The following is a 17,612-nucleotide window of genomic DNA, read 5'->3' as shown; positions in this document are numbered from 1 at the left end:
AATCTTCAAAAAATAAATGGCCTAAATGGTAAAGAAAGGCTTTGGAACAATTTCAATATAAAACAGACTAAAGAGATATAGTAGTGAAGTTCAAACTTGACCATAAGCTGGATCCTCAGCTAGAGATGAAAATGCTGCATAAATGACAGCATAAATGCTGCATAAATGACATAAATAAACTACCAAGTCAGTTGACACTGTTTGAATACAAATGATGATGAGATAAAATATTGTTGGAAGTGGTCAAACAGGAGATGGCAAGGGTGAACGTTGACATTCTAGGAATCAGCGAACTGAAATGGACTGGAATGGGTGAATTTAACTCAGATGACCATTACATCTACTACTGCGGGCAAGAATCCCTCAGAAAAATGGAGTAACCATCATGGTCAACAAAAGAGTCCGAAATGCAGTACTTGGATGCAATCTCAAAAACGACAGAATGATCTCTGTTCATCTCCAAGGCAAACCATTCAATATCACAGTTATCCAAGTCTATGCCCCAACCAGTAACGCTGAAGAAACTGAAGTTGAACGGTTTTATGAAGACCTACACGACCTTTTAGAACTAACACCCAAAAAAGATGTCCTTCTCATTATAGGGGACTGGAATGCAAAAGTAGGAAGTCAAGAAACAGCTGGAGTAACAGGCAAATTTGGCCTTGGAATGTGGAATGAAGCAGGGCAAAGACTAATAGAGTTTTGCCAAGAAAATGCACTGGTCATAGCAAATACCCTCTTCTAACAACACAAGAGAAGACTCTACACATGGACATCACCAGATGGTCAACACCGAAATCAGATTGATGATATTCTTTGCAGTCAAAGACAGAGAAGCTCTATACAGTCAACAAAAACAAGACTGGGAGCTGACTGTGGCTTAGATCATGAACTCCTTATTACCAAATTCAGACTGAAATTGAAGAAAGTAGGGAAAACCATTAGACCATTCAGGTATGACCTAAATCAAATCCCTTATGATTATACAGTGGAAGTGAGAAATAGATTTAAGGGTCTAGATCTGATAGATAGAGTGCCTAATGAACTATGGAATGAGGTTCATGACATTGTACAGGAGACCAAGGGATCAAGATCATCCCCAATGGAAAAGAAATACAAAAAAGCAAAATGGCTGTCTGGGGAGGCCTTACATATAGCTGTGAAAAGAAGAGAAGTGAAAAGCAAAGGAGAAAAGGAAAGATATAAGCATCTGAATGCAGAGTTCCAAAGAATAGCAAGGAGAGATAAGAAAGCCTTCTTCAGCGATCAATGAAAAGAAATAGAGGCAAACAACAGAATGGGAAAGACTAGAGATCTCTTCAAGAAAATTAGAGATACCAAGGGAACATTTCATGCAAAGATGGGCTTGATAAAGGACAGAAATGGTATGGACCTAAGAGAAGCAGAAGATATGAAGAAGAGGTGGCAAGAATACACGGAAGAACTGTACAAAAAAGATCTTCACGACCCAGATAATCATGATGATGTGATCACTAATCTAGAACCAGACATTTTGGAATGTGAAGTCAAGTGGGCCTTAACAAAGCTAGTGGAGGTGATGGAATTCCAGTTGAGCTATTTCAAATCCTGAAAGATGATGCTGTGAAAGTGCTGCACTCAATATGCCAACAAATTTGGAAAACTCAGCAGTGGCCACAGGACTGGAAAAGGTCAGTTTTCATTCCAATTCCAAAGAAAGGCAATGCCAAAGAATGCTCAAACTACCGCACAATTGCACTCATCTCACATGCTAGTAAAGTAATGCTCAAAATTCTCCAAGCCAGATTTCAGCAATACGTGAACTGTGAACTTCCTGATGTTCAAGCTGGTTTTAGAAAAGGCAGAGGAACCAGAGATCAAATTACCAACATCCGCTGGATCATGGAAAAAGCAAGATAGTTCCAGAAAAACATCTATTTCTGCTTTATTGACTATGCCAAAGCCTTTGACTGTGTGGATCACAATAAACCGTGGAAAATTCTGAAAGAGATGGGCATACCAGACCACCTAACCTGCCTCTTGAGAAATCTGTATGCAGGTCAGGAAGCAACAGTTAGAACTGGACATGGAACAACAGACTGGTTCCAAATAGGAAAAGGAGTACGTCAGGGCTGTATATTGTCACCCTGCTTGTTTAACTCATATGCAGAGTACATCATGAGAACGCTGGACTGGAAGAAACACAAGCTGGAATCAAGATTGCCAGGAGAAATATCAATAACCTCAGATATGCAGATGACACTACCCTTATGGCAGAAAGTGAAGAGGAGCTAAAAAGCCTCTTGATGAAAGTGAAAGAGGAGAGTGAAAAAGTTGGCTTAAAGCTCAACATTCAGAAAACAAAGATCGTGGCATCTGGTCCCATCACTTCATGGGAAATAGGTGGGGAAACAGTAGAAACAGTGTCAGACTTTATTTTTGGGCTCCAAAATCACTGCAGATGGTGACTGCAGCCATGAAATTAAAAGACGCTTACTCCTTGGAAGAAAAGTTATGACCAACCTAGATAGTATATTCAAAAGCAGAGACATTACTTTGCCGACTAAGGTCCGTCTAGTCAAGGCTATGGTTTTTCCTGTGGTCATGTATGGATGTGAGAGTTGGACTGTGAAGAAGGCTGAGCGCCAAAGAATTGATGCCTTTGAAGTGTGGTGTTGGAGAAGACTCTTGAGAGTCCCTTGGACTGCAAGGAGATCCAACCAGTCCATTCTGAAGGAGATCAGCCCTGGGATTTCTTTAGAAGGAATGAATGATGCTAAAGCTGAAGCTCCAGTACTTCGGACACCTCATGCGAAGAGTTGACTCATTGGAAAAGACTCTGATGCTGGAAGGGATTGAGGGCAGGAGGAGAAGGGGACGACCCAGGATGAGATGGCTGGATGGCATCACGGACTCGATGGACGTGAGTCTGAGTGACCTCCGGGAGATGGTGATGGACAGGGAGGCCGGGCGTGCTGTGATTCATGGGGTCGCAAAGAGTCGGACACGACTGAGCGACTGAACTGAACTGAATACAAAATGCTGAAGTTGACAGCTATATTATTTGTGTACACATTAGTTCTTAAGAAATATGCACTAAAGAGTTTAGGGGTAATGAGCCCTGATAAGTGTGGCCTAATCTGGACAGATAGATAGATAACTGAGAGAGAAAATGATATTTTATAGAACAAAGTGTTAACAATAGGTAGATCTGGATAAAGGGAACAAGGGTATTGTGTGTACTATTCTCATTCTTAATGTTTTCTGTAGGCTAAAATTATTTCCATATAAAATTTTTAAGAGATTATTAATAATCACTTGTTAACATGAAAAGGATGCATTTGTCAGTAATAAGGATTCTCAGGATTTGAAGACTGATGGGGTAATGTATGAAGGTGATATCAATGCCAACCAGAATTCTTGCCTTTCCCAATCAACAGAAATTGATAAGAGGCCAGTCATCCTTTGTTTCTTGAGGACACTTTTATCCAGGTGCAAGCATTGCAGCAAAGGGACTCAGGTCCCAGCCTGTCTCTGGAGAAAATACTTGTTTTTGACTATTCCTATGCCACCCCAAAAGTGTGAGCAGTAATGCCTTAAGGAGCTGGGTTCCATGGAACAAATTCTGAAAATGATCCAGAGACCCAGGTTCCATGCCAATCTAAGAAGTCTATCATTGGATGTCATGCCAGCTGGGGTTTCTCAAACTCAGAAGAGATTGATTAGCAGCCTAGAATGTATATCTGTCCAAAGCTAGGTGGTATCTAAGGCTGGCGGGGAATACACAGCATGTTTAAGTTAAAGTCGTTGCTATGCTTGCAATGATGGGCTATTTATTTATTTTGGATTATGGTAACTAGCATGGTTATTGCATTTACCATTTGCAAACCATATATTTATATTCAAGGCTAATGAGCAAATAAAAAATTGTGAAGAAATTCAAAATTTGCATATCTAAAATGAAGGATTTTCTTAACTCATTTCATAGCCTCATCTCACCTGATCTTATGTTAGGCTTTGTATAGTCTTTAATAAACAAGCTTTTTATCCTTGATAAAGTAAAGTAATAGTTGCAAGAGAAAGTGGAATGCCAGAAAGTAAAATTGAAATTAAAGCTTGAAATTAATTTAAAGGACCCAGATTTGGGCAAGATTGTAAAATGATGAATTCAATAAAGACAGTGTGGTAAATTATCCATAACCATACTGCCTACTTGAATTATAAGTAGGACCATGATGTACAAGTATTCTAATTGTTTTTCCTCTTTTCCTTCTGCAGTTAGCAACACACAGGCAAAGGCATACTGGCAAAGGAGAAAATTCTCCATACTAAGACTTTAGAAAGAATCCCACTCTTATTCAGCCATTACACTAGTCATTTAGACTCCTTGACCAGTTTCCTCAACTGTTAAATGAAATAAGTAATTTAGATTAATAATGTAAGCCCTGTTCTGAATTTCCAAATGAATGATTCTAAAATTTCAGTACTTTCTATTTGTGTTCCATGTGTTTACATTCTTATACTATATGATTCTAAAAATAGTACATGGTGCTATATTTCCTTAAACTGTAACAGCTATAATTCTGTTTGTTTCGAGAAAGAGAACCTACTTGTACTAATCAATTTCTCTTGTAAACAGTGCAAGTTCCAGGGCCAGTAGAAAACCTGCAAGCTGTGTCGACCTCACCTACCTCAATTCTTATTACCTGGGAACCCCCTGCCTATGCAAACGGCCCAGTGCAAGGTTACAGATTGTTCTGTACTGAAGTGTCCACGGGAAAGGAACAGGTAGGCGAGAGAACGGGCCCCACTCCTACACCTTTGGGAGAAACTGCAGGAGAACTGCAGGCTCTTGATATAAGCCAGTATCCAGCACATTAATTGGATAGCTGGTCAGTTTTAAAGTAACTGGTATTGAAAATGTAAAGTAATTGAATTCTGGTGGGCAAATGGGCAATGAGGTGAAATCAATAAAAAAGGATGCCGATGTTTTGTTTGAATATATAGCAGTCTGGGCCAGGATACCTTTGAATAAGTCGATCTGATCCCAGAAAAATATTTGCATTTCAGTCCTTATCCTAAGAGATGATCAGTCATATTCGGTGACCCCAGTGAAATTGCTTTTTCATTCACGTATTTAATGTTAATTCTGGCTTCTTGTTGTTTTCTGTATACTTTACTCCTGAAGACTATGTTCCTCCTTTCATTTTGCTTCTAATCTGTGGTTAGCACAGATCCTGGAAAATAAGCAAATTAGATTTTCAAATAAAAGTAAATGAACCTTTATGGAGACACATGAATCTGGAGGATTCTGTTTTGTTAACATGTGTATGACTATCGAGATGTTTACTTCCAGAGTCTCAGCTTCATGTAACAAAAGATACATAGATAGTGGGTAGTTAAATATGAAGGGCCCAGAAGTAATCTTGAGATACTGGAGTTCTTAACATGTGTTGTGAAGTCTGCCCAGCATAGTGTGGTCCTCATGCTTTCACATACTCTGCAGGATAGATATTTTTCATTAAAAAAAATATTTGCGTTTGTTCTATCCACAGCAGTTCCTAGTTATATCATGAGAGTGATTAAGAGACCCTCCTTTGCAATCAGTCATTCCATGTTTGTTTACTGTTCCCAAGCTATTTCGCTCTTCCTTTTAGCTTTCTGTTCTACCCTTTTTCCAACACAGTTTAGTTCTTCAATAACGCATTTTACCAATCTATTTAAATAATATTACCCAAGATAAAAATGTGAGTGTGAGAATCATTGGGAAGAGTGACATAATGGGTCTTCTGGAGCAAACTGGCTCTCATTTCTCAGTGAACTTCACCTCCAGCACCTCATTTCTCCAGCTGTGAAGTGCTGAAAGGAATTCCAACTTAACCTCCCAGCATTTTGAGAGAATTAATGTAGCAAAGTATCTGTCAGTTTCAAGAGCCATGAGTATATTTCAGCAGGAGAAGGAAGAATTCTATTGCTTCTTGGGAAATTAGTCCATTTCGGGTACAGGAGCAACTCTGTTCCTGTGGCTTCACTAGCTGCCTTCTGCCTGTCAGAGTTTTGGTGTGGGTGTTAATACAACATACTAGTCAATGTATTGGCTGGCATTAAACCAGTTGGAACTTAATGACTGTGAAGACAGCATGGTGTTAATTTAACTAGGAGTCTGCAGAGGGGTTCGCTCTTTAGTGGAGGAGTGTGTGTCCCCATTTCGGTTTTATAACAACTCGTAATAAGGCTAGAGTGTTGCTTTGTGAATGAGAGTCTACTATCAATTCACTGATTGCTCAGAATGGCTGCCATTTCTGCTTTAACGTGCCTCCTGAATAACAGTTTTGGTGTTTTATGTCTCCAGAATATAGAGGTTGATGGGCTATCTTATAAACTGGAAGGCCTGAAGAAATTCACAGAATATAGTCTTCGATTCCTAGCTTATAATCGCTATGGGCCAGGAGTGTCTACTGACGATGTGACCGTGGTTACGCTTTCTGATGGTAAGTTATAGACAGTGGAATTTGACTCACTTACTTGTTATAATAATGAAATAATATTGAATGCATGTGATAGATTCCGTGCTCAAGGGGTCCTAACTAAAGCTTCATGAAATAGACTAAAGTACGTTAGAAATTTGGCTTATTCATCAAACCACTTATTACAGTCAAATTTAAACTTTGAAAAGGTACACACTCTGAATCAGAATGTCCTAATTAGTCATTTTCAAGGTGTGACTACTGCCTAAGAGCTCAAAATAATTTTTTGTGTGTGGTTTCCTTTATTCCTATAAATACAAACACATTTGTGCATGTGTGTGGGCTAATTTATATCAGCATCTTTTGTTTCTCCTTCTAAACAGTGGTAGGTGATTAAACGTGTTTAAATGATGGACAATCCTCCTACATATACCTCTAATTAAAAAAAAAATCATGAAGATTTAGGCCAAATAACCCAATATTGAAAGTATTAAAACTGAACCTGAAAATTTATATTTTACTTTTACCTTGCCTAGCAAATGAAAGATCAGACATATTTTTTAATGCCATAAAAAAGAAGAAGAAATCTTAATGAAATAGATGAATTTGACAAAGCAGTAGCAGAGGTAACTAGAGATCTAAGAAACGGATGATAATGAAATGTTAGAAGTTTAATGAAAAGTGAACATAAAGCATAGCAGAGTTTATGATATGAGGCCAGTGACAGTTCAGGCAGGTGCAGAAATGCAGAGCTGTGACCTCTATGAATAGTAAAAAGGTGGCAAACTATTTCTTTTCAACAACAGTTTCCATGTTGGTGTGTGTAATTCTGTAAATTATTGATCTTTTGAATTTCAAAAAATGACTTCAGTTTGCGATTCGTTTGCCAATCCACCATGCTTTAATCTCAGAAAGTATCTGGGTAAATACTTCACACAACATCAGTGAAATGAGGAAGCACATGCATGTCTGAAGGGCAGTGCAAAGGAGACACAGGAGTGATGTTCATTTGCAATTTCAATATAAAAAATATATATCTGACACCACTTCGGTATCATTTTTAATGTGATTCCTAAGCTCATTCATCTGATTCTGTTATTGAAGACAGAACAGAATATTTACTGGCAGAATAAATTACTTCACAACTTATAATTATAAAAATAAAAGGAAAACAAATGAAAATGAATATTTTACATAATTTATGTAGATTTCTTTCACACTCTGAATGTAATACTGTGGCCTTATTCTCTACTTTGGTTTTAAATGTCATAAGTGAGAAAGATAGATTATTACTCATTAATCCAAGACTTGTTATCTAGAAGTGTTGCAACATTTAGGATTTAGAAAATGCCTGTCATTTAAATAAAAGGATTTCATGAACCTCATTCAACAAGCATCACTGTGCCAGAGGCCCCCAACTCCCCTCTGTCAGATGCATTTGATACAGAAAGCATGCACTCCAGTGGCCCCTAGGACTGGGCATTCTGACCTCACCTGCATTCATCTTTACAATCACTTCAGTCTGATGGCCTTTCCTCTCTACTGAAGCTCTCCATGCTGAGGTCACATGTAGATGAATTTAATTATAGTCACCCACTTCCTAGTTGTACTTAATAAAGCCATATCCTCCTTGACTTTCTAGATGTTATAAAAGGCAGATATTGTAAAAATTAAGTGGTGAATCCATGTAAGCACCTGAAACATGAGCATGGCATATATTTAGATGTTTAATATATGTTATTATGTCAGTGTCTGTCTTTCTCATTATTCTAAATGTTCCTTAAATGTGAGGTGATGTTATATTCATCTCTATATCCCTCCTTACTCAGTAAATATTTGTTGAATTACTCAGGCAGTTCTGCCAAACCTGTACAAATGTTTGTAAGTATAGACTCATCTTTAGGACTTCCTATTTGTGAGACTAATCTAATGTATAATTATGTCTACATATGTGTGTTACAGAGACCTTCATATTTCTTATAAAGCCCTAGAAATTCTTCCCCCCAAAATTATTTTGGGCCCATAGAAAAATTGAATTTAAAAAAAAATGAAATGCCAACTGTTTTTCTGAATTAATTATCCCAAAAGTATTCTTGTTATACTAAGATGCTTATAAAAAAATTTTTACTCTAATGAATTGTCATTTCTAATTTAGCTCCACTTTGTTTCTCTGGGAAGAAACATTGTTATTGTTCAAATTCCTCCATCCAGTGTATCATTGGTTTTTGATGTTCTACTTTTTCAGACCCTTGGGATTGTAGATGTTGACTAAAAAAGATGTACAAGTTGAGAGTTGTGAGTTAGTTTATTTGGGGTCAAAATGAGGACTGCAGCCCAGGAGACAGCACCTCAGATAGCTCTGAGAGACTGCTCCAAAGCGACAGTGGGGGAAGGTAGATATATAAAGTTTTGGCGAAGGGGAAGTTGAATATCATTAAGCACTTGTTTTACAAAAACTTCTTTTGCTAGTCATGAGGATCTGATGTCACCATGAAGGGATTTAGTGCTTCTCTAGATATGAGGAGATGCAAGGATTGAGATCATAAAATCAGTTCCTAAAAATATCCAACTGTAAAGACCTATCCCACCAGATTCCCTGGAGCACAGAGGGCCTCACTCCACCCTGAACTCCCTCAGAGGCTACTGAAGGTTAATAGCTGCAGGAGCATAGGGTTCAGTCTCCTCGAGGCAGATGGCGAATGCCCTTGTTGTTCAGTCTGTTGGTAATGCTCTTGGCAAGGGCCAATTTGTAGTTGGCATAAAGCATCAGTCTAGACAGTCTAATATTTACTACAGACTGTGAGTAGATAGCCAGTTGGTTCCAATATACTATCTCTTGAACTAGTTGACATAAATAGGTTATTTATACGTTTTATGAATTAATGAGCATGTATTTGCATCTATGCCAACTTGCCCTATGTCCAAAGGCGTAGAGACCAGATTTCCTGGGCAAACTCAACTATAGGAATGTGCTTCTTACTTTTATCAGTAATATTTCTTGACTATTTTAGTGCAAGACCTGGCTCCACATACTTCACAGCACTGTATTTTTTTCCTACTTTATAGACGACAAAACTAAGATAGGAGTCACAAATGCTAGTAAGCAGCAGAGCCAGGTCATGGAAGCTAGTTAGTAAAGAAGGAAGATTCAGTGTGGAAAAATGTTGAGTTTCTCTTATTCTACAATAAATGTCTCATATTAGTTCCCTCAAGAAAAATGCTTAGTTTTATATATATATATAGTCTTTCAATCCACAAATTATGTGTACAGGACAGCTCAGGCTTGCTAAGGAGAGGAATTCAGATGACTATATGACTCATTTACAAATGTGGAAACTTAATCTACTCCACAGAATGCTTCATCACCATGTGCCTAAACCAGCATGTTCCACTGTGTTAAGAGGAATTTCCAGATCAAATGACTCTGATTGGCTTTAGTGAACTTATTGTAAATGATAAAGTACTTGATATTTTGAAGAGAAAAGTAATGAGCTATGTCCTTCCCCTCTGCTTCATGAAACAAGGAAGCATTATCAAATAAGACAAATAAAGTCCCAATAGATAAATGTTGAATTCCACTCACTTTCACTAATCCTATTATTATCTATTTATTTGTAAATACTATGAAAATTGATAGTGAAAAGGAGGAAATAATAACTAAAAATACTATAGAAAACATTGTTCACTCTCTTTCCTGACTGTGTAAAGCAAGAATAGCCAGTGTGCTATCATGGAAAAGTAAGAGAAATTTGTATTGTAAAAAATAGACAAAATTCATCAACACCATTGTGATAAGTACACCTTTGGGACTTGATGGCTTTAAATTCCTAATACAGAAAATTATCAGATTGTGGTAGTTTACTCTTTTTCTTATATATTCTTGGCCTTCTGAGATGAGCTAAATATCATTTGTAAGCTTTTATTAAAAGGACATTTAAGGGTTACATATCGATTAGCATAGCACCTAGAACACAATGTATGATAAATTTAAGATATCTTCCCTTTCCTCCAAAAATCTATGTTACAATTATAATTGTATAATATATAATACTGTATAATATAATGTATAATATAATACATAATACAATGTAAATATTATAGTATCAGATGAAACATAAATGAGGTATTTTTCATGTTTGTGATTTGTTATAGTTTAATATTAAGACTTTATTTCCAATCTTCACTTTTAAAGAATTGCATTTCTGGTAATCTGTGCAATTATATGATTCAGAACATAGTATTTTTTTTTAGTCTGTACCTATTTTAATTTTTATTGTGCTATAGAGTAATTTGAGTGTGGGTCATATTAAATTATTCCTCATTGTGAGAATATAATTTTTTTTTTTAGTTCTGATCACTCAAATTGTTATTTCCAGCCTATCTTTAATCTTGTTGGTAGTCACTTTAGAAAGCTTTGTATCTATTAAAACAGTGTATGTTCAGCCCTCATAAGGAGTTCCGCTTCTACCAGTATTTCCACTCCTAGTAATATAATGAAGGAAATGAGTGTAATTGTCCAGCAAAAGCACAGACTAAAATTTTCAGAGCAGTTTTATTTGCATAACTCCAAACTAGAAATTGATCCAAATGTCATTCATCAGTAGAATAAACAAATATAAATTAGGGTAATTATATAATACTATATACCAGGGAAAGAAAAAACTATTGCTACTTGCAACAATATGAATGAATCTCAAGAAATAACAATTATCCAAAGAAGCCAGCCTAGGGGGGAAAAAAGACAACAACTATGGCTTTGTTTTTAGTGAGCTCAAAATAAACTAATTTCTGGAGTTAGAGGTCATAAAAGTGGTGGCTACTATCAGAAAGATACTGACAGAAAAGGGACACAAGTGAGCTTTCCAGAAAAAGATACAGAAAATGATATGGATAATGTTCTATATCTTGATCTAGGTGGCATTTAAATGGAAACACACACACACTATTTTATCCAGTCATAGATTCTGAAAGATTTGTGCATTTTCTTATATGTTATAGCTTAATTTAAAAAATAAATTCACAAAAATAATAAACATTTTTGTTGTTGAGCAAATTTATTCATCAGAACCTTAAATGTGAAAACTATTTTACTGTAATCTTATAATCTTTCTATTAATTGATTCATTCAACAAATATTTGCTAACTGTGCCCCATGTGCTTGACACACATCAGTGTTGGGCATGCAGCATCAAAAGGACAAAATTTCTGGTTCCTCTGAGGGTTATATTCTCTATTTGATAAGAAAATAATAATATAATCAAATGAAATTTTAAAATAAAGTCTATCTTGTAAATAATGGAATATCTTTTGAAAGAATACTTTTTGACCTAATTCATGAACAAGCCTCTGGTAAACATTTTATCACAAGTTATATATTGATATTAACTTTTATCAAGTACTAAGACAGGAAGTTCAAAGTCAAAACAAAATAAGTGATTATAATTCCCATCATGTACAGAAAGGTCCAAGAGCTAATCTTTGAGTAAGTATTCATTTTTTCATTTAATTATAGTCAGTAAATATTAATTGAATGTCAGTTTGGAGGATATAAAGATTAATCAGACATATATCATGTCTTCATAGTGATTCTTTTTCAGAAGGCAAAACCACAGTAGGACATAAATAAATTCAGGGTAAATACAAGTAAACCAGGAAAACATAGATATTGTCCAAGTTCAAATTAAGGAAGAGAAACGTAACAAAAATAGCACTTAAAGTTTTGAGGATGCTGAAAGCATTTTTTCCCTATTAAATTTATCAATTTGTCATGAAAAGAATACTCAGATTCATATATAGTAAACATTTACTGAATTGAAGCATTTACTGAATTGAAGCATTTACTAAAGCTACTTATGTTCCTGTTGTGGGGCAGAAATCTTTAATTTTTTTATGATTCACCCATTACATCCAGAATAGTACTTGACATATATGAATTGTTCAGTGAATGGCTGTCTTAGAATTACCAACATGATAGAATATTCACTTTTTGATATAGTAAATATCCATTTAGAAGTATTATACAGAAGGCTGTCCATCTTCTTCCACCTTCCGTGAAGCAGCAGAACAATTGAAATGCAAGTAGGAGAAACAGAACACCTAGAAAACTCACAAAGAAAAAGAAATTGCTCCCTTGTTAATAGAATTCACTCACCAAATGCTCTCCGGCAACCTGCTTGCATCTGTGACACACGGGTTTAATTACAAAGTGTGAAAAGAAAGGGGATGTGTTTCTTCTTTTCACTTTTTAGGGGATAATAAAGTTTGCATTAAAGGGATTAAGCAACAAGGGTGACCATTAGAATGACATATTTCATCATAAAACCATGCAGGTCCTGAAAAGCACAATATCTTAAGCCTTTAAAACCACTCCAGGAAATCTCCTGTGTGATTTTATTGGTTCCTCTGGGAAGGTTATCACCAGGAAGCTGTAATTAAATGGCAGTATTTAGTATCACTGCAGGTGCTTTCTTGCCTAAGTGTTTTGGAGGCTCCCTAGATGAATAACTGGCCCACCAAGTGAGAAAAATATAAACAAATGCAGTTATTTTCCATCTCTCCAGGAAAATATTAAAGTGCCACCTAGAATCACCTACCTAATTATTCTTACAAAGTGAAAAATATGTGCTTTCTCTTTTCAAAGAGGGTTGGGGTTTCTCTTTTATGACTTTGTCAATAACTGATCTCACCTTGTTTGATTTATTCTAGTGCCGAGTGCCCCGCCTCAGAACGTCTCCCTGGAAGTAGTTAATTCGAGGGTGAGTTGTGGAAATGTTTACTACTTCCTTACCTACCTATACATGTGTAACTTGCAGTCACCCAGCTATACTGCCTGGGGTGGATGGCGGCTCCCATGTGAGCAAATGTTCCAAAACAACCCAGTGAGTGGCATTAATCCCATGTCCTCTGCCACACTTGAATTAAACAAAAGGGTTGTTTTCTTCTAGTATACATCATTCTGTAAATGTTTTAACGATTAAAGGTTATTCCATTAAGTAACAGAGTTATCTACTCACCTATATTTATCAGTAGAGGACATTATGTGCTGGCTGGAAAACTTGAATGTGGGAATGAAAAAAAGCAACTTCAAGAGGTGGGATAAAGAGAGACCTTGTTTCCTGGTAAATTTAGTTAGAATTGACTACTTCATCATCATCCCTCTTCTCTTATAGACATGGAGGGCTGTTCTTGGGGTCTGATAAGGTTATATTTATGAAGCAGTGTTTCTCAGTGATGAATGTTTTCCTGGCCTGAAAAATTTGATGTAACTTTCAAAAGGGCTTAAATTAGGCTGGATATAGCTAAAGATAAGGAGTTTAACGCCAGAATCAGTTTTCTGGAAATCTCTCCTTATTTCGAGTATGTCTCACTCAGCCTTGGAAACAAGCCTAAGCCGTGTAGTAGACTGATCTGGCTTCCTTCTTTCATCATCTGATCGTGTGCGCCCAAGGAAGTAATTTCACTCTCCCTGGACCTCAGTGAGGAGGTTGGCCTAACTGGTCTCCAAGCTCTAGAAGACAACAGGGAAATATAATGTGTCTTAGAGAAAGTCATACTTTGGTGTTTAATCCTAGCTTTCCCTTTTAGTAACTGTATCTGATGTTAGAAAATCTCCAACCTGAATAAGCCCCAGCTTCTATTATATATTCATGTAATGTGAATGTTAATTCTTCCCTCATTGATTTGTCATGAGGAAGTAGTAATATACCCTATGCAATGGATCTAACAGTATCAGTAGTTACTACTTCATTCAGTGTAGAATTCCTTGCCGTATTTTGCAGATGCCTCTGATGAAGTCATAGTCTGTGATTTTGATCAGACTTACCTCTGTTTTGGAGCTAATGAAAAAATGTCTGTAGAAAATGATTACCCTTTATATTTTTAGACACTAATTACATGCAAATGAATGAAACAAATTTAAACTTAGAAGGAAGAAAAATAAGTGAATTAAAGGAGAAAAAAATTAGCTAAAGGGAAATAACCAGAAATAGACATTACCCTAAAAGTGACATTATTATTTACAACAACATTAACTGTTTTATAGCTGTGCTGTTCTTATTAAGAGATTGCCAAATCAAAGTCAAGTAGATTTTAACAATTCTTGTAGGTTGCCATTGAGTGAATCTTGGAGACCATATTGTAGTTTCTCTTGTTTTAATGACTCATTTTTATTAGTCTTTCACCCTCTGTATATCTTTCCTACAGGACAGAACATAGAAATTGATATAAGCTCTTTTCGCATGTGTATGCTCATATCCCATAAAAGTCTGCTTCAGCACAGGATAAATGTTTTCCTCTGAATGTGAATAAGGCATTACTGAATGACTCTGGATGCTATCTTTGAATATGAATTTATTACTTTTCTATAAAAGGGAATTCCTGGATTGCAAAATTGACTTTTCAACTGATGTGTGTGTATATATATATATATATATATACACACACAAATATCATAGGCCGTACTCTTCTATACTCTGCAGTGTTTGCAGCAAGCAAATATTAACATTCCTGATTCTGTCCTCCTGAATTTATCTTTGTAGCATTGCACTACCAGAAAATTTAACTTGTTCATTAGCTTTTCAGAATGAACACAGCGGAGCAAAACACTGGAAACCTTCCTCTATTATCTTCTTTCCTAGCTTTTAAGGAATTATAAATTATTTTTCTTGGATTATTACCAAGAGGAAAATAACTGGGTGATCAAACACTGTTTTATCATCCCCAATATGTTAATACAGAGAAAAACACTAACCATATTCTATTTTGATATACTTTTATTTAAAAGAAAAGCTCTCAAATATACTAATATTTGCTCCTAATGATTACCATTTCAAGGAAAAATGCTTGTTTAAGAAGAAACTTTGTAGTTGAAAAATTGGCATATTCTTTTTGACCAATAGAATTATGAATTTTATGGGATTTTTATTTAATATAGTAAGAAGAGTCATACTTTAAATTTTTATCTATATCATATCAGCAATTATGGAACTTTTGATTAACAGTCAATGAGGAAATGTCTTGGTGTTTGCACACAAGTGGCTAGGATTTCTGTACATAGAACTGAGAAGTGACTACAAGATATGAGAGTTTTGTTTATAGATACTTGTTATGGTATGGCCATCTATAAGCCAACTGGACCAAAAATCATCTTCCAGGACATGCGAAAAAAAATGGTCCTAATACACTGAGATAAAGGACCCAAGGAGTTTTTTGGGCCAGCATAGTAGATTGCCTTCATAAAACTAATCACAAAACAGACTAGATTCCTTTTCTGTATGCCACCTGTGAACACGTGTTATTTTGAAGGAACGGCTTGACCTATAGATATTATTTTTAGTTGATGGTTATGATTAGATGGTTATTTTTCTTATACTACTTTTTTTTTAACAAGAAATAACATCTTCGCTAGAAAAGATGAAATAGTGACTTACTGCATGTACTTTAAAGTGCAACTTTTTGTTAGCAAAACTTTCTGTAAGGATAATTTTCTTAAGATTTTATTTTGAAAACTATTATTAGAAGAAATAAATATTACAACTTAATTAATTGGTTGGTATATAATGTACAGCTTCAAAGGGCTTATTAAGTTGGCACTTGACTGTTTTCCTTTATTTCAATACAGACGTTCTCAGAATAGGACAGTTTGGGGTACACTGAGATTCAAGGTATTCATGGTGTTTGGACTCTTTCAGTAGCTCTCTGAGATCTTGAAAAGTCACTGTGTCTTGGTTTCATTTATTAATTTAATGTTACTCTACACTTAGTGTATATCTACTGTGTGTGTGTGTATGTGTGCGTGCACGCACGCGTGTGCACATGTGTGTGTGTGTGTGTGTGTAAATACAAAGCTAGGGACCTAACTCAGTCTTCCCTTTCACGGAACTCACAGTTTATTAAGAAAACATGAGAGTGAAAATTCAGCTTTCATCTAACCACATTTAATCTGTTGTAACTCTTCAAAGTAGACATTTTATCCTCCTTGATAAGATGAGAGAGCTGGAGAGAATCTCTAAAATCTCTCATGGCTTCCAAACATCTCTGACTGTATTTTCACTTGTTATACCTTTTCTGAATCATTTTATCTTTACAGAATTTGAGAAAATGGCACAGGTGTATTGATTAACTCACATGGCCAGGTATTTATCAGCTGAGCACAATGGGGTGATTGCAAGGAAAGAAGCACTAAATCCAAATAAGAAAAAAAAAAATACTGTAAACACAAGGCATGGATCATTGTGCAAGTTTAGAGTCTTCAAGCACAGAATTTAGATTTCTCTCATTATATCACCTTTACACCTCTCCACTGTTGAAATTCTTATCCTTCATCTATGTGGGTGTCATTTTGCCCACCCATGAAAGGGTTACCCAGTTAGTCACTCAAAGTTCACTAGTATGTGATATAAACCACTACAATAGTAAAATATATGACCGGTTATCTTTTTTAATCTTAAGGCATTTCATTTCCCCATGTTTCAGCATAATTTGGCATGCTTTAATAACTTGAAATTTAGTTTAGCGATCATGAAATTCCCTTTACCCAGAAACTACCCAAAGGGAGAATTAAAATAGCAGTTTCCAACTTCAGAAAGCAAACTGATCATTTTGGTCCCAGATGTTTTACTGTCTTTTAAAATGTGATTAATTAATTAATACTTTATTAATTGTATCATTGAATTAGCTCAAAAGGCTGTGTTTCTCAATATGTGTCATGACAGGAGGGGGTTTGTTTGTTTTTCAATTTAAGATTTGACAGATTAAGAAATATTTCTCTTAACTTTTTTTTATTGGAGTGTAGTTGATTTACAGTGTTGTGCTAGTTTCTGCTATGTGGCAGAGTGAACCAGCTGTACATGTACACACATATTCAAGAAGGGTTTTGACTGAGGTGTGTTTCTTCTGTCATTGGGCTAGTGATAAAATCAGCAGAAGTGACAACCCAGTAAAGAGCTGAGTGAGGCTTTTGCATTTGATTCCCAGCTGGGATGTTCACTTGTGTGAGAATAAGGATAAGGGAATAAACTGGAAGAAAGGAAATGGGCCAATTGAATTATGTTATTCTGTAGATCTTCTGTTTTAGGAGGAGGGTCTGTGTGTGTGTGTGTGTGTGTGTGTGTGAAACTGAGATTGTCTTTCCTTGGTTGTGCAGAGGGCACTTGCATTAACACCGCT

The 17,612-nt window shown here is 35.9% G+C and overlaps 1 protein-coding gene across 1 annotated transcript in view; it reads left to right on the top strand.

Moving 5' to 3' along the window:
- DCC (DCC netrin 1 receptor) overlaps nt 1-17,612 on the top strand; it is an 811,418-nt gene that overhangs the window by 453,995 nt on the left and 339,811 nt on the right. The window contains exons 10-12 of the mRNA XM_040264220.1: nt 4,619-4,767; nt 6,332-6,470; nt 13,152-13,201. Of these exons, the coding sequence (XP_040120154.1) occupies nt 4,619-4,767; nt 6,332-6,470; nt 13,152-13,201 (338 nt within the window). The remainder of the gene's footprint in view (nt 1-4,618; nt 4,768-6,331; nt 6,471-13,151; nt 13,202-17,612) is intronic.

This window comes from Oryx dammah, unplaced genomic scaffold (genome assembly GCF_014754425.2).
Source record: "Oryx dammah isolate SB20612 unplaced genomic scaffold, SCBI_Odam_1.1 HiC_scaffold_22, whole genome shotgun sequence".
NCBI classification, from domain to species: Eukaryota; Metazoa; Chordata; class Mammalia; order Artiodactyla; family Bovidae; genus Oryx; species Oryx dammah.
Note: the sequence above shows the minus strand (reverse complement) of the source record. Positions and strands in the feature narration are given on the sequence as shown.